General features: G+C 37.6%; 4 protein-coding genes across 11 annotated transcripts; 2 read left to right on the top strand and 2 right to left on the bottom strand.

The window, feature by feature from the left end:
• Positions 1-248: 248 nt before the first annotated feature.
• On the bottom strand, positions 249-4,732 carry LOC148177636 (PP2C-like domain-containing protein CG9801). Of its 3 annotated transcripts, none has more exons than XM_088031730.1 (5): positions 2,999-4,732; positions 2,820-2,948; positions 2,480-2,694; positions 2,021-2,434; positions 249-1,787 (listed from the first exon to the last, which is right to left on the bottom strand). In XM_088031730.1, the coding sequence occupies exons 2-5, from the start codon at positions 2,936-2,938 to the stop codon at positions 364-366; spliced, it is 2,172 nt and encodes a 723-aa protein (XP_087887856.1). In that variant the 5' UTR covers positions 2,939-2,948; positions 2,999-4,732; the 3' UTR covers positions 249-363. The 3 variants fall into 3 exon arrangements, with proteins under 3 accessions (XP_087887856.1, XP_087887857.1, XP_087887858.1); XM_088031731.1 differs by having other exon boundaries at positions 2,063-2,434; positions 2,999-4,728; XM_088031732.1 differs by lacking the exon at positions 2,021-2,434 and having other exon boundaries at positions 2,999-4,714.
• A 930-nt stretch (positions 4,733-5,662) lies between these two features.
• Positions 5,663-8,151, top strand: LOC148177635 (uncharacterized). Of its 2 annotated transcripts, none has more exons than XM_088031734.1 (6): positions 5,663-5,987; positions 6,112-6,240; positions 6,591-6,745; positions 6,791-7,356; positions 7,404-7,495; positions 7,541-8,151. In XM_088031734.1, exons 2-6 carry the CDS (start codon positions 6,133-6,135, stop codon positions 8,018-8,020), a joined length of 1,401 nt encoding a protein of 466 aa, XP_087887860.1. In that variant the 5' UTR covers positions 5,663-5,987; positions 6,112-6,132; the 3' UTR covers positions 8,021-8,151. The 2 variants fall into 2 exon arrangements, with proteins under 2 accessions (XP_087887860.1, XP_087887859.1); XM_088031733.1 differs by having other exon boundaries at positions 5,671-5,987; positions 6,128-6,240.
• A 552-nt stretch (positions 8,152-8,703) lies between these two features.
• On the bottom strand, positions 8,704-11,422 carry LOC148177634 (uncharacterized). Its single transcript, XM_088033382.1, has 2 exons — positions 11,262-11,422; positions 8,704-11,204 (listed from the first exon to the last, which is right to left on the bottom strand). Exons 1-2 carry the CDS (start codon positions 11,305-11,307, stop codon positions 8,704-8,706), a joined length of 2,547 nt encoding a protein of 848 aa, XP_087889508.1. The 5' UTR covers positions 11,308-11,422.
• A 3,418-nt stretch (positions 11,423-14,840) lies between these two features.
• LOC148177633 (putative fatty acyl-CoA reductase CG5065) lies at positions 14,841-24,598 on the top strand. 5 transcript variants are annotated; one of them, XM_088032224.1, is made up of 7 exons: positions 14,841-14,982; positions 22,591-23,023; positions 23,075-23,318; positions 23,369-23,471; positions 23,518-23,950; positions 23,999-24,268; positions 24,318-24,598. In XM_088032224.1, the coding sequence occupies exons 2-7, from the start codon at positions 22,605-22,607 to the stop codon at positions 24,394-24,396; spliced, it is 1,548 nt and encodes a 515-aa protein (XP_087888350.1). In that variant the 5' UTR covers positions 14,841-14,982; positions 22,591-22,604; the 3' UTR covers positions 24,397-24,598. The 5 variants fall into 5 exon arrangements, with proteins under 5 accessions (XP_087888350.1, XP_087888351.1, XP_087888348.1 ...); XM_088032225.1 differs by lacking the exon at positions 14,841-14,982 and adding an exon at positions 15,191-15,286; XM_088032222.1 differs by lacking the exon at positions 14,841-14,982 and adding an exon at positions 18,685-18,765.
• The last annotated feature ends 833 nt before the right edge of the window (positions 24,599-25,431 follow it).

Below are 25,431 nucleotides of genomic sequence, written 5' to 3'. Positions count from 1 at the left end.
AAATAAATACAAGAAAGACAGTCAAAGTTTTGATAACCTTAAGCTTCACCCACATTTGGGGACTGATGGGATTAGAAAAACTCCGCCCACAGCTCAGATGTTTATGATTTTAGTGCTTGATTAAGATCGGAGCTTGTGGTCAAGGGGCGGGGTTTCTATCTGCGAGTAGTTGGAGAGAGCTGGACTTTGGTAATAAGGTATTGGTTGGACTGCAGAAAAGCTCCGCCCACGGCTATTAAAAAACTAGATACGGAATTATATTTTATTAGTCTCTGTTCCTGGAAAAAATAAATAAGTAATTTTAGCTTCTCTTAACAAAACAAATAAAAACAACGGACCGGTTACAAAATTGCACAGTTACACTTATTGACTAATATTACCCACGTTCCACGCGACTACCGTCACGTGATCCAACTTTCCCGGTAAGTTTTGCACTTTCTCCAGCCCCCGCTTCCTCCGGATTTTCTTCTCTTGTTGTGAGACCTCGACTAAAACTCCGTTTCTGTTATCAAAATACAACTCTTGATCCTCCAGAGTGTGTCTCTTCGCCGACGTTATACTTAAAGTGAAACTAACTAAATTCTCGCAAAGCGTTTTGGCAGTGGTGCATGGCTGATCCCTCCCACTGATCCCGTTCCTGAGTACGTCTTCAATAAGTAACAATTGAAGTTCGTATCGTTGTAAAGGCGTGACGTATGGAATCCCGTCGTCGTTCCTCGCGATTTGGTGCTTGGCCACGCCTCCTGCCCCCGCCCTCACTTCGATTGTAGTTTTGGACCGTAGAAACTTGTACCCTTGAGCTGTGTCACTTTTCCGCGAAGTGGAGGTTTCCTGTTTTTGACTAGAGATCTGTTTGCGAAGACTGCTGGTTTTGTTGTCCACGCCTCTGGCCCCGCCTCTTGAGTTCTGCGACCGCCTCGGTGGTTTGATTGGTGGTTCGGTGGTGCTGGGCGTTCGCCGGACTCTCGACGGGACCTCCCCTAAGCAACTGTTGACGGTAAATCGGCAAACGTTGGGATCGAAGTTGTCCGTCAAACCGTCACTTGCGACCAATACGATGTCACCTTTGTTGAGGGTGGTTATGCTCAAGGTGAGGTTACTCAGCTCAGGGTTGATCCCGTCGACTGGCCCTAGCGCCCCCAAAGCATCCCTCATGTCCCGATTGCAGTTGATATCGTGCGAGCCTTTTGTGAGCTCTCGTAAACCGTGCCGTTGCGAGTACACGTACGCTAACGTATCGCCGACGTTACACACGCAGCACACGTACCGTTGCGTCGAGTCGTCGCGACGTTTCAACGGCAACACCACCGCTACCGTTAACGTCGTCAACATCCCCTTATTCTCCAAAATGAGATCATGGGCGCAACTGAACGCCCGCAACAAACAAACGAAAATCTCCCGGGTATTCCCCACGCGACTTGAGGTGGTCCCTGAACTACTCCCCGCCACGTCCGACTTTATCGTCAAGTTGTCGAACGGCTTCGTGTCGTTGAAAATCGTTTTGTTGAGGTAATGAAGGCTGCCATGGACGGCGGATTTAGCTGCAATACTCGCTTTTTCGCCCCAATTCACCCCGTCGGCGACGGCAACGATAGCGGAGTTCGCCCGACAAATAACCCCGAAACAATCGGCGATGGGGTCGCCGTTTTTCGTGTCGGTCACTTGGTTGCAGTCGTAGAGCGAATCGGAGATGCCGTACACGAAATCGGATTTTTTTGTCCACTCCTCTGGGAGGGCGGAGTCGTTGGGGGGTTGAACGGTGGAAGGCGTGGCTGAGGCGTCGTCACCTAAAACGTAACGAGATCATTGGAGCGAGTAGGCGGAGGCGTGGCGAAGGGCGGACACCCGTGCAAAATTCATGTAACGACTACGTGACAGTGAAACCTCGCACAAATGGACACAATGATGTGGAAAAATCGCCATCCTTTGTGTCGAGGTTTGACTGTATGCTAAACTAAAAAATACACACATGCAAACTGTTAATCACGATGCAAAAAAAAAAACATAAAAACAACTAAACTCAAAACTACATTCTGGCAGCCACAGCCATGCGGATTTTTACCCCTGGAATGTGCCCTCTGAGCCACCTTGATAATTTTCCCTTTCTTTTTATGATGGAACGGATTTCCTTCGCTTTTAGATTTCGCCAAATTAAAATTTTCGTTAGTCCCCGAACTTTCATCGTTACTTTCAGTTTTTTCGCTATTTTTACAGTCACTCGTATTATTATTACTATTATAAAATTCTTTATCTATTTTGGTCGTTTCGATTTCCAAAGAGAAATCTGATATGCTCCCCAAACTGTGACTTTTACTGTGTTTTTTAGTGCGGTTGGTAACACAATACTCTTGCCCAGCCACCTTGATAACCATCGTCGTATTATCGACTGGTAGGCCTTTTGGCCGTTTTGGTGACTTTTTCAGTGGTGGCTCCACTGCAAGGAACTGTTATTAAACCCACGACCCCAGCGCCAACTTACCGTTCTCGTCTTGAGTATCAATAAAATCGATATCGGGGTCAGGGACCGATAAGTGCTTTTCGGTACGTTTTACGGTAGTGAGCCCCCCTTTGGGGCCCGAGTAACAGCCGACAATGGAAGAATGGCCAGTCTCGTACTCGCCCAATTCGTAGTTGGGCAAATCAGTCGGGTTCTTTCCGTAGATGATCGGGGGGCCGTCCCGAAGAGTTATGTGTCTGAAACGGGGGGCAATAATTCGAGGTTCTACTGTAGTTTTTAGCATGTGTTTACGTCAACGGTTGTCTTTGAGCCCCAAAATTGAGGTGGACACATGCAAGTTGTAAGAAGGGGGGTGTCTTACCCTTGAAGATACTTTGTGACAAAGGAATTCTCATTTACGTTGTGTCTTTTGTCGCGAGGCTCGTTGTGGAAGCTCAGCTGCCGGAAATAGCTGGAGACACGTTTCCGAAGCGATGGCATTTTAAATTAGCTGCAAATTAAATGAAGTAAATATTTATGTTTACATTCTAGTTAACCTACCTGATATGATAGTGATAGTGGAAAAGTTAAAATACGCGCGGTGATTGGTCGAGGGTGCGATAAAAATAGTTAATTTAAGCTAAAATTGTTTATATTGGGACGATATCATTGTTTGCAGGATTTTTTATTAAATTAACTGATTTAGGATACGCCCATGTTGTTCTGTTGCACTTGACAGACAAAAACCCCAGATCTGAAGGGCGAAAATCCCTAGATTGTGTGACCTTGGTGTATTACTGGTGGCCTAGCCAAGCAAAAACTAAAACAAGTTGCGCAGAATATATCTCAGGTTTTTAGGTGCTAGGTTTCCGGTTTTTCAGAACTTAGATTTTCATGTTTATTAACCTACAAAATTAGAGGATTTGGCGCTAAATTTAAACTTTGTAAAACTTTGACGCATTACTGGTGACCTAGTCAAACAAAAACCTGAAACAGGTTGCACTAAATTATCTCAGGTTTTCAAGTCCTAGGTTTTCGGTTTTTCAGAATTTAGGTTTTTATGTTTCTTAACCTATAAAATTTGAGGTTTTGGCGTTACATTTAAACTTTGTGGTAAAAAACATGGTAAAAAACTCGAGAAACCTTGAGGATACGAATGTTTCAAAGTGAAAACCTAAAAACCTAGAAACTGAAGGGCCGGAAAACTCCTGATCTGATGGACAAAAATCCTCAGGGTGTAAGACGTTGGCGTATTACTGGTGGCCTAGTAAAACAAAATGAAACAGGATGCACAAAATATATCTCAAGTTTATATTCTAAGTTTCCGGCTTCCTAAAACTTAGGGTTTTATGCTTTTTAACCTACAAAATTGGAGGTTTTGACAGTAAATTTAAACTTCGTGGAAGAAAACGTAAAAAAAAGTGAGAAACCTGGAAGATACACATGTTTTAAAGCGAAAACCTAAAAACCTAGAAACTGAAAGGCCGGAAACTCCAAATCTGACGGACGAAAATCCCGAGATTGTATGACCTTCTCGTATTACTGGTGGCCTAGTCAAGCAAAAACAAGTTGCACAAAATTCATCTCAGGTTTATATTCTAGGTTTTCGGTTTCTACAAAATTGGAGGTTTTGGCGCTAAATTTAAATTTTGTGGTAGAGAACATGAAAAAAAACCTGAGAAATCTGGATTATACGCATGCCTTAATGTGAAAGCCCAAAAACCTCATAAACTGAGGAGCCGGAAACCTAAAATCTGACAAGACAAAAATCCCTAAATTGTATGATCTTGTAGTATTACTGATGGCCTAGTTAAACAAAAAACTAAAACAGGTTGCACAGAATACATCTCAGGTTTATATTCAAGGTTTCCGGTTTCTCAGGACATAGGATTTGACATGTTTCTTAAACTACAAAATTGGGAGGTTTCGGCGGTTAATTTAAACTTTGTGGTAAAGAACATGAAAAAAACTGAGAAACCTGGAGGATACGCTTGTCTCAATGTGAAAAACCTAAAAACCTAAAAACTGACGGGCTGGAAGAGCTGGAGTACTTAAAAACCTGAGGATCTAACACTGGAGATCTGGAAATGAGCAAACCTAAAACTTAAAAATCTGTGAGTGTGGAGGCCTTAAAATTGAATTCTAAAACCTGAGACAAGCCTAAGAAAGCCTAGAAACTAACCAGCTCAACGTGCACCCTTTTGGTTTCGGAAACAAATTACGCATCTCGTTCGAATAAATATAATTGGCAAAATTTCAAGAAATGCTTCCGCGGCACTTCCGCAATTAAAATTTAACTATTTATTTAACTTCGATTTGTATACCTAAGATAAAAAAAAACTGTAAAATGTTATTTTTACGAGCTTAGTATTGATAAATTTGTTTATCCCTCTTTAGATTCCTGGCACACCTTTTGGAGTTAAAACGCACCATTGGTTCCAAGGCCGCGTTACATCTTTCACACTTGTACTTTTCATGGAATTTGTCAACTGAAATATCTCTTTTGTTCTTGTCACTGTGCTTATTTTTACCACACTAATTAAAATTAAAAGTCTTTAACCCTAGCATTCGGTTTGGCCCATCGCCAACACGCTACTGTCCCCACAATGTTGGTTGCCTAACCGCCCATCGATTTTTCCGCCTCATTGACACCAAATCTATTTTTACTCCGATGAACCAAAAATAGTCCACTTCACACGATTTTGCGTCTCTCACAAACAATAAAAACGCATTTAAGACAAAAACAAAAACATTGCGCATCGCACTTCTTCGTTGTTCGATATTTTTGGCCCAGCCAGTGACCTCAAGTGTTATTTTTCTTTTCCGAACCCGACAAATTATCCTCGTGTTCTTTGTCAACAAAATCAAATTTCGTCAGGGTCCACTGTTCGCACCGAGCGGCCACTGGGGCTATTTTCCCACTTGACCAACACTCCACTCTTTGTGTTTCTTGGATCGGTTACAAGAGCCGGGATTAAGTCATCAGGTCAAAATTAGCTCTGTTTTGACCCCCCAAAGGGCACATGCCCACGTGCCGCTCTCCCGAAATTCCGTTCCTGCGAAATTCGCATCTAACAAAGGAACAACTTCGTATTTGGCCCTCGGCCAATTTTCAGTGGCCCAAACAAACCGCGCTCGTGGAAAATGCGCGGAAATCGGCACTTTTAAGGGCGATTTCAACCCCTTTTTCGGGTTTTATCAGCGAGTTTCGTGGTGGTTTCACCCAGTTATGCAATTTTGTGGAAAACCGCGGTGACATTTCGGAAAATTCGTGCAGACAACGTGGAAGGGTAAACACGCTTATAAATAGAAAAGCGTCGACGATTTTGTTAGTTTGACGCGAGGTTTCACACGGAGGCGTCGCGACGCTTTTCAAACAAAAACCTGTGAATCGCAGTAAGAGATTTTCGCGGATTTTCCACGGAAAGCGGCAGTTTTTCCGAGTGCCGGTGCCTTCTTCCCAACCGTTCCTCTACTTGGAGTGTTTTCCCACCAATTTTCTCACTATTGCGTCTGGTTCGATAAAAAAGGGTCTTCAGGAGAGCACTGAGTAAGCACGAATTAGTCGATTTTTGCATAACAGAAGTGCATTTACGTTTGTTGGCAACACACAGAACGCACAGCTGTTCGTACTAACGACTTTCTGGAAATAGCAAAACTTTATTTAAATCAAGGCCACGGAAATTGTAGGTGGGATGCCGACGGAGTGTATTACCAACCCTCTGCAGAGGGAGCTCGCGGACTCCATCATCCGCATGGTGCCGCTGGACGAAATCAGGATTCTGCTGGCGTGTGGGGCCAAGGTGAGTCCGCAGACGTGCTGTCTACTGCGTAGGTAAAAAGTTGCATTCGGCTTCCATAAAGCGACACCTGTCCGAGGGACCAAAATAGACCATTGCATCCACAAAGAAACCGCGTGTTCATTCAGCGCTAACGCGGTCCTGAAATATCTCCAAATGCGGCTTTGCAGTTTCTCGCATGTTGGCACCTCTACTAGAATCTAACCTCAAACTGTCATCCTTTGTTGATGAAACGTCAATTTTTGACGCGTGACGTTGAATTAACCAATGAAATCTCGCCTTTCTCTCCGATGAGCCAATCAGAGGCCTCAAAATGGCGGAAATAGTTGGGATAACGAAATTTCGTTGGCTAGGTGAACGAGCCGGTGACCCAGGGCCTGCGCCCCCTTCACTACGCCGTGTGGCAGAGGTACTACGAGGCAGCCCAACTCCTCCTGACGCGCGGTGGTGATGTCAACGCCGTCGACGAGTGCGGCTACAGCCCCCTTCACCTATCAGCAGAGCACGGGTAACCACTCCCTCAACTTCTTCATGTGGTAACTTCTTCTTTTAGTTACACGGAGGTGGTGCGCCTCCTCCTGCTCTCGGGGGCGAAAGTGAACTACCGCCCCAACACCGATGAAGACTTCCCCCGGACCACGCAATGCGACGAACCGCTTCGTTTGGCCATCCGCAACAAGCATATGGACATCGCGAGGATGCTCCTCGAGCACGGGGCGGATCCCAACAAGCGGTACTTCTTCGGCGCGGAAATCAACCTGGTGACTGATTTGGAGTTTTTGGAACTTCTGTTGACTTTCGGGGCGAATCCGGACAGTAGGGACAGGTCGGGGTTGACGCCGCTAATGAAGGCGGTGAGGCAGCCGCAAGGGATGGAAGCGGCGTTGATTTTATTGAAATACGGCGCGGATGTGAACGCCCTGGCGGACGAGAGACACGATTACAGGACAGTACTGCATTACGCGGTGCTTTCTGGAAATTACGAGATTATCAATTTGATGATTAAGCAAGGAGCGAAGTTGAACTACGACGAGGAGTACGATTTGGGGAAGCCGAGTCCTTTGGATTTAGCCATCTTGAAAGGCGATCCGAAGATCGTGGAGCTGTTAATACGATCAGGTATGGCAGTCTTCACGTGGTGGTAATGTTAATTCTTCTTCCTCCAGGTGCCAATGTCAATTGTAGCTCACCCATTATCGGCTCCCCCTTGCATGTGGCCTGCGCAGACAACATCCCCAATCGTTACGATATTCTCCAGGTGCGTTTCCAAAAATTTTGACCGTCACTTATTCACTCTTTGTAGATGCTCCTCAAAGCCGGTGCTGACCCCAACCTCAAGGTCTATAATGATGTCTTCGACCACAACTCCCAGCTAAGGCCTGTTTTGGTGGAGTACCTCGCCAGCAACACGAATCCAAGTGTATCAGTGGTGAACCTCCTCATCCGCTATGGAGCTAAAGTGATAATGAAGACTCAATTCCGTGATCCTGATGGGATCCTCAACTCTCTCCACAACGTGATTGAAGGGAATTGCGAGTCGATCTTCTTCCTCCTCCTGGAAGCTTGTGAATCTTTCGATGTTTGTATGATTCGAAGGAATAACGTTATAAGTCCTGATCAGAAGACGACGTTGTTGGACCTGGCTAAGTACCCGCTGACTTTGAGAAGACAAGTTCGATTGTTGATGAGAAGATTATTGGGCGGGAACAAGTTGATCGACTCTGTTGAGACGTTTGAACTACCGAAATGTTTGGAGAAGTACTTGCTCTTTGATTATAGCTGATTGTGATATTTTTAAGTCAGCGTCAATGGACGCTTTGTCGATTTTTGTTTTGTATCCTTAGAGACTTGCTTGAATCCCATAATTCCGATTTGTGGTATTATTCTTGGTAAGCTATATAACCTATCGTTAGATGGTAGTTTTATATATTTTTATCCTTCTCTTACCTTTTGGGCAAATTTATATATATTTGTAATCATTGACTATAATAAATATATCGGAAAAAAATTTGTTTTCTCATTGTTTCGCGTTTTTAAGGAAGTTCGTTGTTACTGGATGTTTATCTCCTGTTTGCTTGGAGCTTAAAAACAATGAAATTTCGAGATATATTTATGACGCTTGAACGTCATTTGGGGGTCCAATCTGACCTTGGGTGCAAACAATATGAAACTACTGGGTTCAAAGTTCAAGCGATCTAGTTTTCACTGATTTTTAAACAAACGAAGAAAAGTTTCTTAATTATTTAAAAAATCAGGCAGGTCATGACTGTTTTTCATGTAATGGCAACACTAAAAAAAAACAATGAAAATGTCACATTTCGCTGTATTTTAAACGTCAATCGTCGATTGACACTCAGTGTTGACACTTATTCTTCCAATTTTTTTTAGGGTTAGGTAATAATTTTTCTACAATTTGTGAATGCTACTGTTTATTAATAAATTTCTTTTGCATGATCAATATATAAATTAGCGAACGATTAGTTTTCCAATGATATCAGCCAAATAAGCGCATTCAGATGGTACTCCTGGGATGGGTTTTACTCCTGGTACGACTGGTACTTCGACTTCAATGTCTGGTACTTCAATTGGGAGTGGGACGGGTTTGACTCCTGGAACGATTGGTACGGGTTCAACTTCCATTCCTGGGGTTTCGATTTCTGGGAGTGGGACGGGTTTTACTCCTGGTACAATTGGTACTTCAATGTCAATGATTGGGACTTCGATGTCTGGAATTGGGACGGGTTTTACTCCTGGTACGATTGGTACTTCGACTTCGATGTCTGGTACTTCAATTGGGAGTGGCACAGGTTTGATTCCTGGCACAATTGGTACTTCAACGTCAATGATTGGGACTTCGATGTCAGGAATTGGTACAGGTTTTACTCCTGGTACGATTGGTACTTCAACTTCAAAGTCTGGTACTTCAATTGGGAGTGGTACGGGTTTGATTCCTGGTACAATTGGGATTGGCACAGGTTTGATTCCTGGTACAATAGGGACAGGCTCGATGATTGGAACTTCGATATCTGGAATTGGGACGGGTTTGACTCCTGGAACGATTGGGACGGGTTTAACTTCGATGTCTGGTACTTCAATTGGGAGTGGTACTGGTTTGATTCCTGGGACAATTGGTACTTCAATGTCGATGATTGGAACTTCGATGTCTGGAATTGGGACGGGTTTTACTCCTGGGACGATTGGTACGGGTTCTACTTCAATGTCTGGTACTTCAATTGGGAGTGGCACAGGTTTGATTCCAGGTACAATTGGGATTGGTACAGGTTTAATTCCTGGTACAATTGGGACAGGCTCGATGATTGGAATTTCGATGTCTGGAATTGGGACGGGTTTGACTCCTGGAACGATTGGTACGGGTTCAACTTCAATGTCTGGTACTTCAATTGGGAGTGGTACGGGTTTGATTCCTGGGACAATTGGTATTTCAATGTCAATGATTGGAACTTCGATGTCTGGAATTGGGACGGGTTTTACTCCTGGGACGATTGGTACTTCAACTTCAATTTCAGGTACTTCAATTGGAAGTGGTACGGGTTTGATTCCCGGTACAATTGGAACAGGGTCAACTTCGATTTCTGGAGTTTCGATTTCTGGGAGTGGCACAGGTTTTACACCTGGAACGATTGGTACAACTGGAATTGGCACGGGTTTTACTCCTGGAACGATTGGTACTTCGACTTCAATTTCAGGTACTTCAATTGGAAGTGGTACGGGTTTGATTCCAGGTACAATTGGAACAGGGTCAACTTCAATTTCTGGAGTTTCGATTTCTGGGAGTGGCGTAGGTTTTACACCTGGATCGATTGGTACAACTGGAATTGGTACGGGTTTTACTCCTGGAACGATTGGTACTTCGACTTCAATTTCAGGTACTTCAATTGGCAGTGGTACGGGTTTGATTCCCGGTACAATTGGAACAGGGTCAACTTCGATTTCTGGAGTTTCGATTTCTGGGAGTGGCACAGGTTTTACACCTGGAACGATTGGTACAACTGGAATTGGCACGGGTTTTACTCCTGGAACGATTGGTACTTCGACTTCAATTTCAGGTACTTCAATTGGCAGTGGTACGGGTTTGATTCCCGGTACAATTGGAACAGGGTCAACTTCGATTTCTGGAGTTTCAAGTTCTGGGAGTGGCACAGGTTTTACTCCTGGAACGATTGGTACAACTGGAATTGGCACGGGTTTTACTCCTGGAACGATTGGTACTTCGACTTCAATTTCAGGTACTTCAATTGGCAGTGGTACGGGTTTGATTCCCGGTACAATTGGAACAGGGTCAACTTCGATTTCTGGAGTTTCGAGTTCTGGGAGTGGCACAGGTTTTACTCCTGGAACGATTGGTACAACTGGAATTGGCACGGGTTTTACTCCTGGAACGATTGGTACTTCGACTTCAATTTCAGGTACTTCAATTGGCAGTGGTACGGGTTTGATTCCCGGTACAATTGGAACAGGGTCAACTTCGATTTCTGGAGTTTCGAGTTCTGGGAGTGGCACAGGTTTTACTCCTGGAACGATTGGTACAACTGGAATTGGCACGGGTTTTACTCCTGGAACGATTGGTACTTCGACTTCAATTTCAGGTACTTCAATTGGAAGTGGTACTGGTTTAATTCCTGGTACAATTGGAACAGGTTCAACTTCGATTTCTGGAGTTTCGAGTTCTGGGAGTGGCACAGGTTTCACTCCTGGAACGATTGGTACAACTGGAATTGGTATGGGTTTTACTCCTGGAACGATTGGTACAGGTCCAACTTCAATTTCTGGAATTTCAATTGGAATTGGTACGGGTTTAACTCCTGGTACAATTGGAACAGGTTTGATTTCGATTTCTGGCGTGTTGATTTCTGGAAGTGGTACGGGTTTGATTCCTGGGACAATTGCGACGGGTTCTTCAGCCTCAATGATTATCGGGATTGGCTGAATTGCAGCGCTTTGGTAACCTATATCACAGAAATTATAGAATACAATTTTTTTTCTAAAAAGTTAAAAAGTCTAACCTGGAACTAGCGCAAGCGCTACTGCCAAAATAATTGCAACTTTCATCTTGTTGTAAGATGAGACAACACCACTTCTATGCCTCTAACGTCCCAAAACGGGGTTTATATTGAAAAATTTTCAATTCACGACAATAAAGTAATTTGAGAATTAAAGATTAGATTGATAAAAAATCCCATGTCGGTATTGATCTAATAAACACCACAAAATTTTATTTTAATTGGAGCAATTATCGAGGATCTGTACAGCACATATTTAGATGTTTATTATTTCAAATAAATGATAAAGAATAAAGCAATTGCAACCAGACTGTATTACTTTGGTGATTTTATAGACACCCAATTAAAGTAATAATGGACTTAAGCCACTTTTACTGCATTTGTTTTGCAGGAAACAAGTCAATCAATGAACCCAAAGTACACTTGACGTTGCCCAACATTGCGTGACCACAAGTGTACGAAAAATGGAAAAAGGCCTTGCAACGTTTTTGCAAGTTGGCACCACTGCTTTGAGCAGGATGTCAATGATAGGTAGCCTCTAACTGTCAAATGTTGACATGCAACAAACGTCAAACACGTTAAAAAACAGCAGACTTGAAATCAAAGACAACTAGATCATTTAATTTCTCAGAACGAAGAAAATTTTCGAAAATATTTATGTAGGTTAATCCGAGTTGGCTTTCTCATTATCATAACAAGTTTGTGATAAAAAATCCCGGAAGTTACATCTTCTCATTCTTATGTAAATCATAATATTTGTCTGAAACGACAAATAAAACTTGAGACTTCCTGAGATTTGTCATACAGATGTTATTCTATTGTGACTATGAGACAAAATCCTGGAAATTTTCTTTTAATTTTGAATATTTTATCCATTTGAGTGCGTTCCATTAGTCGTTCTGGAGCGGAACTTCATTGCAAAAATCTTCTCGCATGGAAAAACTGAACGAATTAATGAACGAAAATAAAGAAGTTGATCCGCTTTACTTGAAAGCAAGTAGGCTGTGAAATGAATGAATTATTTTAAATGCGGAGACGTGTTAGTTCTGACCTTAGATTAGTAAAATTCCGTAGAATTAAATAATTGTAAATTTTAGAACAAGAAATAAAAAAAATTCAAATTTTACATTTGTAGGTTGGCTCAAATTTTTATTAAATTGCAAATGTTGCAAATTCGACAATTTTAACGCTAGAGCAATGAAATTTAGTGTGCGTGTCAGTTTAGAGTTCTTAATTTAGTGTACTAAATTACATAATTTTGCAGCAAGAAATGCAATTTTGAAAATTTTTTTGTAGGTCGAATTCAAAAACCAAAATTTTCTATTAATTGCACCAAATTCGACAATTTTTACGCGAATGCAATGAAATTTGGTGTACATATCACCTTAGAGCCCTTAATTAAGTGTACTAAATTACATAACTTTAGAAAAATTAAGTTTCCTAGATCGAACTCAAAAACCAAAATTTTCTATTAAATGCGGCAAATTCGATAACTTTAACATTACAGCAATAAAATTTGGTGTACGAATCAGTTAAGAGTCCTTTATTGAGTGTACTAAATTACATAATTTTTGAACAAAAAATATTTTTTTTGAGAATTTTTTATTTGTAGGTCAAATTCAAAAGCCAAAATTTTCTATTAATCGCTTTTAATTTGACAATTTTGACTCTAAAGCAACAAATGTTGGTATGTGTATGACTTTAGAGTTATTTATTGACTATCTTTACTGACTTAATTTTAGAACAAAAAATTACAATTTTTAAAATTTTTCATTTGTAGATCGAACTCACAAACCAAAATTTTCTATTAAATACTGCAAATCTGACAATATTAACGCTAATGCAATAAAATTCTGTGCACGCATTGCTTTAGTCTTCTATTTTGTGTGTACTAAATTACAAAATTTTAAAACAAAAAATAAAGATTTTGAAAATTTTTTATTTGTAGCTCGAACTCAAAAACAAAATTTTCTATTAAAATTCGACAATTTTCACGCTAAAGCAATAAATGTTTGATGTGTGTATGTATGTCTTTAGAGTTCTTTATTGAGTGTACTAAATAACATAACTTTAGAACAAAGAATAAAAAACAAGAAAATTTTTTATTTGTAGATCGAACTTACAAACCAAAATTTTGTGTTAAATGCTCCAATTTCGACAACTTTAACGCTAAAGAAATGAAATTTATTGCGTGCGTTACTTTGGAGCCGGTAATTAAGTGTACTAAATTACGAAATTTTAAAACAAAAAAAAAAATTTTTAAGAATTTGTTATTTATAGATCGAATTCAAAAACCAACATTTTCTGTTACATGCTCTAAATTCGACAATTTTAACGCTAAAGCAATTAAATTTAATGTGCATGCAAATTTTCATAATTTTTTTTGTAGGTTGGACTCAAAAACTAAAATTTTCTATTAAATGATGCAAATTCGACAATTTTTACGCTAGAGCAATGAAATTTGGTGTGCGTGCCACTTTAGATTGCACCATTTACTGTTGTAAATTACATAATTTTAGAAAAAAAGGTGACATTACAAATTTTTTATTTGTAGATCAAACTCAAAAATCAAAATTTTCTAGGTAAATCCGGCAATTTCTATGCTAATACAATGAAATTTTGTGTGCTTATTAGATTTAAATCAATTATTAAGTAGACCAAATTACATAATTTTGGAACAAGAACTAAAAATTTTAAGAATTTTGGGAGTTGAGTTGATCTCAAAATCCAAAATTTTTATTAAACACTGCAAAATCGACAATTATAATTATTATTGTTTTGTGTTTCTATTATTATTTAATTAAATAAACTTTTATAATAACATATACAGAGTGTTCATTGAATATTAAGTACCCCACGAGCCATTCACAGATCTTAGAATTGGATTAACTTTACTGCAGTATAATAAATTTTTACAGGAGATTTTATTTTTCTACTTTATTGATGTCTATTATCCATTTATTACCATCTTTCTCTATCAGACGATCAAAAAAGTGATTGCGGCAAAAACTGCAAGTCACGTCCGTTCTGATACGCCATGGAGGAAATCAGATAAGCAAACTTTTGACTCTTCTTACATCACGTAAAATTGCTCTGTTTACAAGTGACATAACTAAAAACCGAATTTTTCCACCAAATTAGGCGTCACCGTTAACCTTCATGGGCCTCTACTTCACCTACTTTTTCCTACTTCCTGCCCGACAAGTGCTCCATTGAGAAAAAATTAAAGATCATTCGAGGCAGCATTGGACCTATTACAAAGCTTTGCGTAACACCTTCCTCCTCCAAAAGATCCGGTAATCGCTAGCGTCTTATAAAACACAAATATGAAAGTGATCTTGGTTTCCAAAACACATTCTTGAGGAAAAAATGGTTTCTTGGAACAATCCGGGAAAAGTCTTCAGCTTGCGCAAGATCCGCAATGGTCCTGAAGAGACGATTTTGTACCATCAAAAATCCACCACTAAAGGGCACAAATCTGGCACCATCTCGCATGTCCCAATCATTACATCACAATACTTTCTTCCTGCTTTCTCTCCGCAGTGGCCGTTTCCGCAAAAGTGGGGCACTCGGACCAGCATCAGTTCATTTCGGACTTGGAGACGGTTCACAGTTAATCCGAAAAAATAATGAGTTAGTGTCCAACAAACCAAGAGCGCCCACGACTTTTCAATTGGACTAAATCAGGGAACGTTGCTGGCCGCAACCTACTCCAAGGGCTAAGGTAAGACTTTTGACCCATTTAACAGCGTGAATGGCGCGAGTTCGCGGGGAAATTGGCCCCATGACCGAGTTCCCAGCGCGGTGAAAGCAGAAAAGGTGTTAAATGGACGACCAGGCGAAGAACCGATAAAATTGAGATTTAGACTAGTATGCAAAGTCTTTCGTCAGGAGTGGATGGATATGTGGCTCCGATGACTAACATGAAAGCCCAGAAAGTTTTCTAGATGAATCGCAGTAGTAGAAAGTCTTTCGTTATAATGTCTTCGGCGTGAAGTTTGCGCAGTTGGTGAGTGCACTTAAGACTGGTAAGTTTCAATAAATTATTGGTAATTTGTCAATGGAAAAATCTCGGATGAAAGAGAAAATTCACACGGAAAGTTTCTGGGTTGACCACACAATTTCGGATTGAAAGTTCTTCTTTTGAATAATATCGCGTGTCGGACGATTAATTATTTATATCGCACTTATTTTAATTTATAGAACAATATGTATTTTAAAGTACCGTAATAAACAACGAAGATATACGCAATTCTTTTGAATTTATGGTCGATTTAACCGATAAAGCGTTGAGTGGTTAAATATGTCATGTCCAAAACTGTAAATTTGAAGCAAGGCCAACAAAAAAGTATCAAAATTGTTGTTAAAAAACACTTTTTTTTTATTTATTTGTTGTATTAATTCTCATTTTACAAATCTCCTTTACGTCGAAGAAAATCTCATTAATTTACAACTTCCAATTATTATTTTTTGTGCGATGTGAGACTTGGAAGTCTAATTTTTGACTTGGCATTGAAAAAAAGTTTTGATAATTTAAATTTTATCACTAATCAAATATACAAAAAAGAACAATGAGATTTTTTCGTTTGGAATTTGAAGATGCGACTTTAATAATAAAATCTGGCCCGCAGTGAGAAATAATTAGTTTTGTAAATAAGCTTAAAACGTTTCTTTGTAAATTTTCTGTCTTATTACTTATTACGATGAACATCATAAAGTAGGAATCAGATAAGAGCTCAGAATTCAAAACTAAATCCAACGATTTATGAACGTCTACTTTTTACCAGCGTGTAACTTTCACAGTTTTCACGTTAAAGTCTTGGAATTTGGTGTGTTGACTGCTTTAAGACCGTGTATTAAATTAGTGTTCTAAATTATATAAAATTTGAACAAAAAAAAATTTTTGAGAATTTTTTATGTCTAGGTTTATCCCAAAAACCAAAATTTTGTAATAAATTCTATCAATTTGACAATTTTAACATTACTGCAAAGAAATTTGGTACATTTGTCACTTATGAGTCATTTATTGAGTGTAGTAAATTATATAATTTTTGAATAAGAAATACAAAATTTAAGATTTTTTATTTGTAGGTCAAACTTAATAGTCAAAATTTTCATAGTGCTAAAGCGATGACATTTAGACTCATTTATTGGGTGTGCTAAATTACATAATTATAGACGAACAAATAAAAATTTTGAGAATTTTTTATATTTAAGTAGAACTCAAAATTTTCTAATAAATTCTATAAATTCCACAATTTTAAAGTTAATGGGAGCAAATTTTGTGCGTTTGTCACTTTTGAGTCATTTGTTGAGTGTACTAAATTACATAGTTTTAGAACAAAAAGTAAATATTTTGGAATTTTTTTTATTTGCAGGTCAAACCCAATAGTCAAAATTTTCTGTAAAGTTTTGTAAATTTCACAGTTTTTATGCTAATTAAATTTGGTGTGTGTATCACTTTCGTCTTTCATTGAGTGTACTGTACTACATAATTATAGAAAAACAAATAAAAATTTTGAAAATTTTTTATTTTTAGGTGGAACTCAAAACTCAATATTTTCTAATAAATTTTATAGATTCCACAATTTTAAAACAAAAATTAAAAATTTTGAAATTTTTTATATTTGCAGGTCGAATCCAATACTCAAAATTTTATAATAATTTTATAATTATAATAATAATAAGTTCTGTAAATCTCACAATTTTAGTGCTAAAGTAATGAAATTTGGTCTGCTCATCACTTTACGGGCGTTTATTATGTGTGCTAAATTACACAATTTTAGAACAAAAACTAAATATTTTGTAATTTTTTTTTATTCATAGGTCGATCAATAATCAAAATTTTCTATTAAATTCGATAAACATGACAATTTTAATGCTAAAGCAATGAAATTTGGTGTGTTCATCACATTAAAGCCGTGAATTAAGTGTGCTAAATTGCATAATTTTTGAACAAAAAAACAGAAATATTGAGAATTTTTATTTGTAGGTCAAACGTAAAGACTAAAATTTTACATTATTTGGTGCAAATTCGACAGTTTTTGTACTAAAGCAATGCAATTTGGTGTGCTCATCACCTTATATTAAGTGGGATAAATTACATAATTTTTAAACAAAAAATAAAAATGTTGAGAGTTTTTTAATTGAAGAATGAACTGAGCTTAAAATTTCCTATTAAATCCTGCAAATCCGACAATTTAAAAGCTAAAGCGATAAAGTTTGGTTTTTGTTTGTCACTTCAGAGTCCATCAATGATTGTCATAATTTTAGAACAAGAAATAAAAATTTTATGACTTTTTCGTTTGTAGGTCAAACTCAATAACCAAAATTTTCCATTCAGTGCCACAAAACCGTTAATTTTACTGACCGCACGAGAAGTTCAAGTGAATTAATTAAATTAAACTCAATTAATTTTTTAATTGACGATCAACACAGCGTTCCACAAAGAGAATGTTCTGGTGATTTCCACCATTCTCTCGCACAAAACGATTCCAATACCCCCATGAAGTGACACGATCTCCACTAATTACAATCAATTAGAACTCGTCTTAATTCAATTAATTAATCTTAATCGTAATTTTATTTAGCGAAAGCGCGATATTGTCGCAAACAACACTTTCTAAAATTAAAGTTTTATTCGTACAGAAAGACGCATTTTACCGTTTTAAGTTCATATTTTGTACAGAATTCTCGGAATAATTCGTTTGGTTCGTTTTTGTCCCAGAAAAGCTCTTGCCAGTGGAGAAAAATTTGCATAATTTCTCGCCTGCGTGTCAACAATAAATTGTTTATTTATAGTCGCAACTCGAACCTTCTAGACAATTATGCATATTCTACAATTGAATAAAATTGATGAAACAACTTTCACGGTGCTCTAAAATTAGAAATTTTACCGCAGGATCTCAAGTTTCTAGAGAATCTCCCAATCGATTTCCAGAGGTTTTATTTTCGCTGACTTCTGAACGTAATTTACATTGTTATTTGACGACGAATTAAATTAAATCCGATTACTTGCAAAGTTGTGGTATTATGTGATAACAACAGCGAATTTTGGAGAGGAGGCTCTAAGACTTTTTTGGGGAAAATAAGTTGGTAGCACTGCTAAGAGACCAAGACGCGCGCATCGACCAACTGTCAAACTCAATCAATTGTGAGTTGCAGATTTTAATTTTTTGTTCATGCGACAAACCTTTCCGTCGCTTATCTCTGCAATCATATAAATATAACAATTACATTCATAAATTAATATTAAACTAAACAAAAGTGTTAAAATAAGCTTAAGTCAATAACCACAGACGTAATTAAAATTTTCGGAATAACTTATCTGATATAATTCTACAACGCTACTTAGAAAAATTGAACCGCGTTGGGAGAATCACGTGGTTTTTCGAGGTGGGGTAAATTATAACAATTGCGATTTATATCCACTTGGGCTTAAGTTTTGGTCAGTGTGTTGTGTGGTTCGAATTTGATAGATCTATAGTGGAAAATATCGGAAAAAGAGGTAAGAAATTTGTGTTGTGAGTGTTTGCCAGATGCGGTTTATTGATCGATAAAGTGTGGAATTTCGTAAACAGGGGTTTAAGGGATTGGGGGCGAGGTAAATGGAAAAATTCGTGCGCTCAATCCAAGATTTTATTTTTTATAAGGGAGGACTGCTTAAGGTCGTTGGTTGTTGTGTTTTGATGTTGATATTGATTCTTTCACTTCGCAATTTTTTTGTTTTTTTTTTATTTTTTCGTTTCTAGAGAGAACCCAAAAACCGAAATTTTTTAATTATTTTAATATTTTTTTTTTATTAAATTATGCGAATCCAACTATTTTACTCCTAGAGCAATGACATTTGGTGTACTTAGCACTTTAGAGATGTGTTTATTAAGTGTACCAAACTACATAATGTTAGAACAAGAGGTAAAAATTTTTTTTTCTTGTAGGTCAAACACAAAAGTCAAAATTTTCTATTTAATGCTGCAAATTCGAAAATTTTACTCCTAAAGCAATGACATTTGTGTTTTTATCACTTTATAGACATTAAGTGTACAAAATTACATAATTTTAGATGAAAAAAATCAAAATTTTGAGAACTTTCAATAAAATGCTGTAAATGCAACAGTTTTAACGCTAAAGCAATGAAATTTGGTGGGCGTATAATTTTAGAGCCTTTCAATGAGTGAACTAAATTTCAGAATTTCAGATCAACTAATAAAGATTTTGAAAATTTTTTATTTACAGTAGGTGGATCTCAAAAGTCAAAATATTATATTGACTGCTGCCAAGTCGTCAATTTTATCGCTAAATCAATAAAATTTGGTGTGCGTATTACTTTAAAGCCCTTCATTGAATGTACCAAATTTCATAATTTTAGAACAAAAATCAAATTTTTTCTCTTTTAGATCGAAGTTTAATGCAACAAATTCGACAATTTTAGCGGTATAACGATCAAATTTTGTGTGCTTAATGCCTTAGGGCCATTTATTGTGTGTACTAAATGACATCATTTTAAAATAAGAACATTGGACATTGGGTAATTGAACAATTTTATCGCTAAAGCAAAAAAAAAATGATCTACGTATCACTTTTAGGCCATACATTGAGTGTACCAATTATAATTTTTGAATAAGAAGAAACATCGAACCCAAAAGTCAAAATTTTTGATTAAATTTTGCGAATCCGTCAATTTTACTTCTAGAGCAATGACATTTGGTGTGTCTTTTGCTTTAAGGATGTTTATTAAGTGTACCAAATTAAATAATTTTAAAACAAGAGATAAAAATTTTGATATTTTTTTGCTTGTAGGTCAAACTCAAAAACCAAAATTTTCTATTAAATGCTGCAATTCCGATAATTTTAACCTTAAAGCAATGAAATTTGATTTGTGTATCACTTTAGAGCCCTTGATTAAGTAAACCAAATTTCATAATTTTAGAACAAGAAGTGAAAATTTCGAGAATTTTTCATTTGCAGGTCGAACTTAAACGTAAAAATTTTCTATTGAATGCTATAAATCCAACAATTTTGACGCTAAAGGAATAAAATTTAGTACGATTATCATCTTTGGCCCCTTATTTAGTATACTAGATTTCATAATTTTTGAACGGGTAAAAATTTTGAAAACTTTTAATTTATAGGAAGAACCTAAGAGTCAAAATTTTCTATTAATTGAAGCAAATTCGACAATTTCAACACTAAAGCAATGGAATTTAGTGGACGTATCACTTTAGAGCCCTTCCTTAAGTGAACTAAATTTTATAATTTTACGAGTAAAAATTTTGAGAATTTTTCATTTAGAGGTAGAACTCAAAAGTCAAAATTTTGTATTAACTGCTGCCAATTCGACAATTTCAACGCTGAAGTAATAAAATTCGGTGTACGTATTACTCTAAAACCCTTGATTAAGTGTAGCCAATTTCAGAATTTTAGAACAAGAAATAAAGATTTTGAAAATTTTTTTTTGTAAGTAGATCTCAATAGCAAGTTTTTCTATGAAATGCAGGAAATCTGGCAATTTTAATGCAAAAACGATGAAATTTTGTGTACTTGTTCCTTTAAATACCGTTTTTCTATTTTGTGTTCGTACTAAAGCTACTGTTTTCGGTGTCGTAACTGAGCAATTTCCGTATCGTACTGAACAGTGCAATTTTGTGTTGTAAGGATGGCATCGGTTTTATTTGACGCGCGTATGACTAAGATATCCTGAAAATAACAACAAACTTTTAGAAAACATTCAACTAAACTAAATTATACCTGTAAACAACTAAACGCAATTAAAATCTAATTGTTATTCACGGTCACATTAGAAGAGTTTTTAGAGTGAATGATACCTAACTCCTAGTCATAGACGCTGACTTTGTCGAGAGAAAATTACACATTGTGTTTCCAGCCAAAGCCCGAATTTCAGGAGGTGAGCACTCTTCGCTCATTTTTTAACGATGATAAGCCATCTATTTCAAAAATTCATATTCTAGTAATGCCAACTGTGGCAAAATTCCCTAAATTTTAAAATGTGTTTGTAAAAATAAAAAAATAGCGTATGATAGCTCGTTTATACTGGATTTTGTCGCACTTGCGACAAAATCTTCAGTATAAAACTCGTATCATAATATACTATTATTATTTGCACTAAATTACCTAATTTTAGAACAAAAAACTAAAATTTTGAGAATTTTTTATTCCAAGTCCGATTCAAATACAAAAAGTGCTGCAAATTCGACAATGCAAAATAAAATAACGATCTTAAAAATACAAAAGTTTTACGTCCACAAAAAATCCTTAATTTAGTCTTAGATAAAAAATCCAAAAAAAATTGAAATACAAATTGACCCATTTAGAGCTTTAAATCTCTCAATCTAAAAGTCTAAACAGCCCAGAAGTTCCATACTTAATAAATAGTCATTTTTTGAACAGATGTTATTTAAACTATTAATTTCCTAGTCATGTTTTATCAATTGGAATCATTAGTTAACATATTATTATATTATTATTACGCAAATAAGTTATTATCACTACCAAGGGAAACAAGATGTTTTTCTATGAAATTAATTACAGAAGCTAAACCGGATTGCTCTAGTAACAAAAAATTCACTATCGATTAATTTTACCAAATTGGTACCACTGTTCCTTCAAATTTGACATTTCAAACCCGTCAACACTGAGGAAGAACCAGTTCTACCAACACAAAGTCATGATACAAATTCAGCTGTTAGCTCTGCTTCTTTGGCAGATTTTGAAAGATGATCGTACTCAACACATAAACACTGCTCTGATTACGCCGTAATTAAAAATAAATTGCTGCGTATTCATTAGTTTTGCTCGTTCAAGCAGGAAATATATCGTTTAAGAAAGAGTTTTCACATCAACAGTAATAATTTCTAGAAAATTCCGTCATTACCGTCACTGTCGAAATCAAATCAATATCCAATTTTTTTAATAATTTAACTGCACAATAATATCAACTGGAGTTGCCCCGCCCAGTTACGACGCTTCTGGTATGTCAATTTTATTATTGTATGGTTTTAAAAAATATGTAATTAAACAGGAATTTGGGTTAACTAAAAACATTAAAATTTTAAATATGTAATAGTTATTAATGTACCAAGGAAGTAAAGTTTATCATAGCAAGGATTTTAATACATAGGTAAAAAGACACTAAAAATTTACAGTCGCGACTATAAAATTTCAAATTTACATTATCAACAACACTACTTTCATATTTTTCTTATCACCTCCAAATTCGCAGCTACTAGCATAATTTCCAGACAAACTCCATTAAATATTTAAACAGCGATTACCACAATGCTAAATGACGCAATTCACCTTAATTTCTTTTCAGCAAAAACCGCAAAAATGGGTGTCCCAAAATTCCAGCAACGGCTCTATAACCTCGAATCCGACCACATCTACATCAATGAATTCGCCACCACCAGCATCTCCGGATTTTACAAGAACTCCACAATCTTCATTACCGGAGCTACCGGATTCGTCGGTAAAGCTCTAGTTGAGAAGCTGTTGCGCTCATGCGAAGACCTCGAAGTGCTTTATTTACTCATGAGACCCAAAAGAGGGATGAGCATCGAGCAGAGACTCAAAGAACTGTTGAAGAATCCCGTTTTTAATAAGATCAGGGAGAAGAATCCGGATATTTTTGGTAAAGTCCGAGCGATTCCGGGAGATGTCAGCGCGCATAATTTGGGGTTGTCCGAGGCTGATCGCGCCAGGCTCCTGGATCAAGTGAATGTGGTTTTTCACTCCGCCGCCACTGTCAAGTAAGTGCGATTTTACGTCGTGGTTACATAAATAACGGTTTGGTTCAACAGATTTAACGAGGATTTGAAGAACGCGGTGGTTTTGAACACTTTAGGGACGAAGCGCGTGTTGGAATTGTGCGAGGAAATGAGGAATTTGAAGAGTTTCGTCCACGTCTCCACCGCTTATAGTAACTCGGATAAGAAGATCGTCGAGGAGATGGTGTACGAGCCCCCGCACAACCCCAATGGGGTCATCAGCAGCGTGGATGTCCTCCCCAAAGAGGGGGTGGATCTCCTCTCCAAGAAAATTTTGGTACGGCCAAAACCCTCGTTGTTAAGAAAAATTTTAATTTTTTCTTTTAGGGTAAGCACCCCAACACCTACACGCTGACGAAGGCCATGGCGGAGCACCTGGTGCTCGAGAGCTCCGCGCTAATCCCCGCCGCCGTCGTCCGTCCGTCAATCAGTAAGCCGCCCCCATAATCCCCAAATTTAGCTAACGCCGCCCCCAGTTACAGCCGCTTGGAAGGAGCCCTTCCCCGGGTGGGTTGACAACGTGAGCGGCATCACCGGCATCTTCATGGAGTGCGGTCGCGGTACCATCAAAAGCATAATTTGTGACGACCGCTGCACCATGGACCTCATCCCCGTGGACATTGTGGTGAACACCATCATCACCGCCGCCTGGCACACCGCCGTCCACAGGTCCAACTCCATGCGGGTGTATAATTGCACCAGTGGCAGCGTCAACCCCATCACATGGAAGGAGTTCGGCCGCTTGACGCATAAATACTCGCTCGAGTTCCCGAGCAAGTACGTCACGTGGTACCCGGGATTCACCTATCGGACGAGTCGGTTCATGCACGTGATCTGCGCCCACTTGTTTCATTTGCTGCCGTCGGCCTTCTTGGATGTCTTTTTGTACTGTACGAAACAGAAGCCGATGTAAGTAGAAAAAACGAGTTTTTGGTGGTTTCTAATTGGAGTTTTTAGAATGTTGAAGATTAGCCGGAAGTTCTACAGCGCTCTGGACGCTGGAAAATTCTTCTCGACCAACGAATGGGAGTTTAAAACATCGACGATGGATGCTCTAGTCAGTGCCGTTCGTGACGCGGAAGACGGCACTAATTTCGAGGTGGACATGACAGTCAACAACGGATTTAATTGGAATTTCTACGTCAAAGACTTCATCTTAGGAGTAAGACAGTACGTGCTTAAAGATGACCTCAGTAGTTTACCACGCGCCAGAGTCAAACTCAACAGGTATTTGCATTTTTATTGATCAAAAACCGTTCTAATGACCTCATTTCAGGTTATATTGGTTCCAGAAAGTGGTCCAAGCTGTTGCAATATACACAGTGGTCAAACTAGCATTACACCAGTGCACTTAGCTTAATTTCGTACTTTTGAAAGGTATTTTATTATTGGAATAAAAATCAAACTCAGATTTTATTATTATGCGGACAAATTTGTGCATATGACAATAGTATAGGCACTAAAGTTATTTTTATTTATTTTCATATGAATGTGTAACACTAACTTGTTGTAAATGAGTGGATAAGGTTTATGTTAATAAAAATTTGTATTAAATAACAGTATTTTATTAATTGGCATATTGACCCGGCGCATCCACCATTTTTAAAAACAACAAAAAAAAAACAACAAAAAAGTGGTAAATAATTTATTATACAAACCTTCAAAATCGCTGAATGTTCCATTTAATTACTCACATATACAGAAGTGTCAAAAAATTGAACTTTTAATTTATAAAAAAAGTTGACAGTCGACAACCTCCCAAACTTATTTCCCGAAATTGTACACTTTTTAATGTTTTGACATCTGTCATGGTTTTAGGATACATATGATTCTTACGTGAAAAAACTACAATAGTTTCTGTCTAACCTCAAATTGTCAAAATTACAGGTCTACCAACGTATTTATGATACCAAGGTACACACAACAATTTTAATGTCAAGTTTGAAAACTGTCATTTTAGGGTGGTGGTAATACCAACATTGCCATGTAAAAAATACCGAATTTATCAAGTTTCCAACATTACATAAATGAATAACTGTCAAAGTTATAAGAAACGTTCGACTAACCGTGGAAAATTGACAATTGACATTTCAAGACTAAAATCACTAAACTCGCGTATTTTGCCAACATAAATTTAATTTTTTCATTTTGTTCAGTGAATTGTAGGCAACCAATAATTCACTAGTTGTGGCAAAATTGGTGGGAAATTCGAATTTAAAACAGATAATCTTTCTCATTGGATAGTTTGAAAAACAAAAACATGTGTAGTTCAACATACTTGAAAAGATTACACTCAGCAACTTTCATGTTTACATAAAAAATGATAACAGCATTGCGTATACGCAAAAGTAAATAATGAAAGTGAAAACGTTTTTCTGAGTACCTGCGAA

The sequence above is a fragment of the Gnatocerus cornutus genome, chromosome 3, assembly GCF_029298725.1.
Source record: "Gnatocerus cornutus isolate USDA-ARS CGAHR chromosome 3, icGnaCorn1.1, whole genome shotgun sequence".
Lineage (NCBI taxonomy): Eukaryota > Metazoa > Arthropoda > Insecta > Coleoptera > Tenebrionidae > Gnatocerus > Gnatocerus cornutus.
The sequence above is the reverse complement of the archived record's forward strand: the minus strand, read 5'-3'. Positions and strand labels throughout refer to the sequence as shown.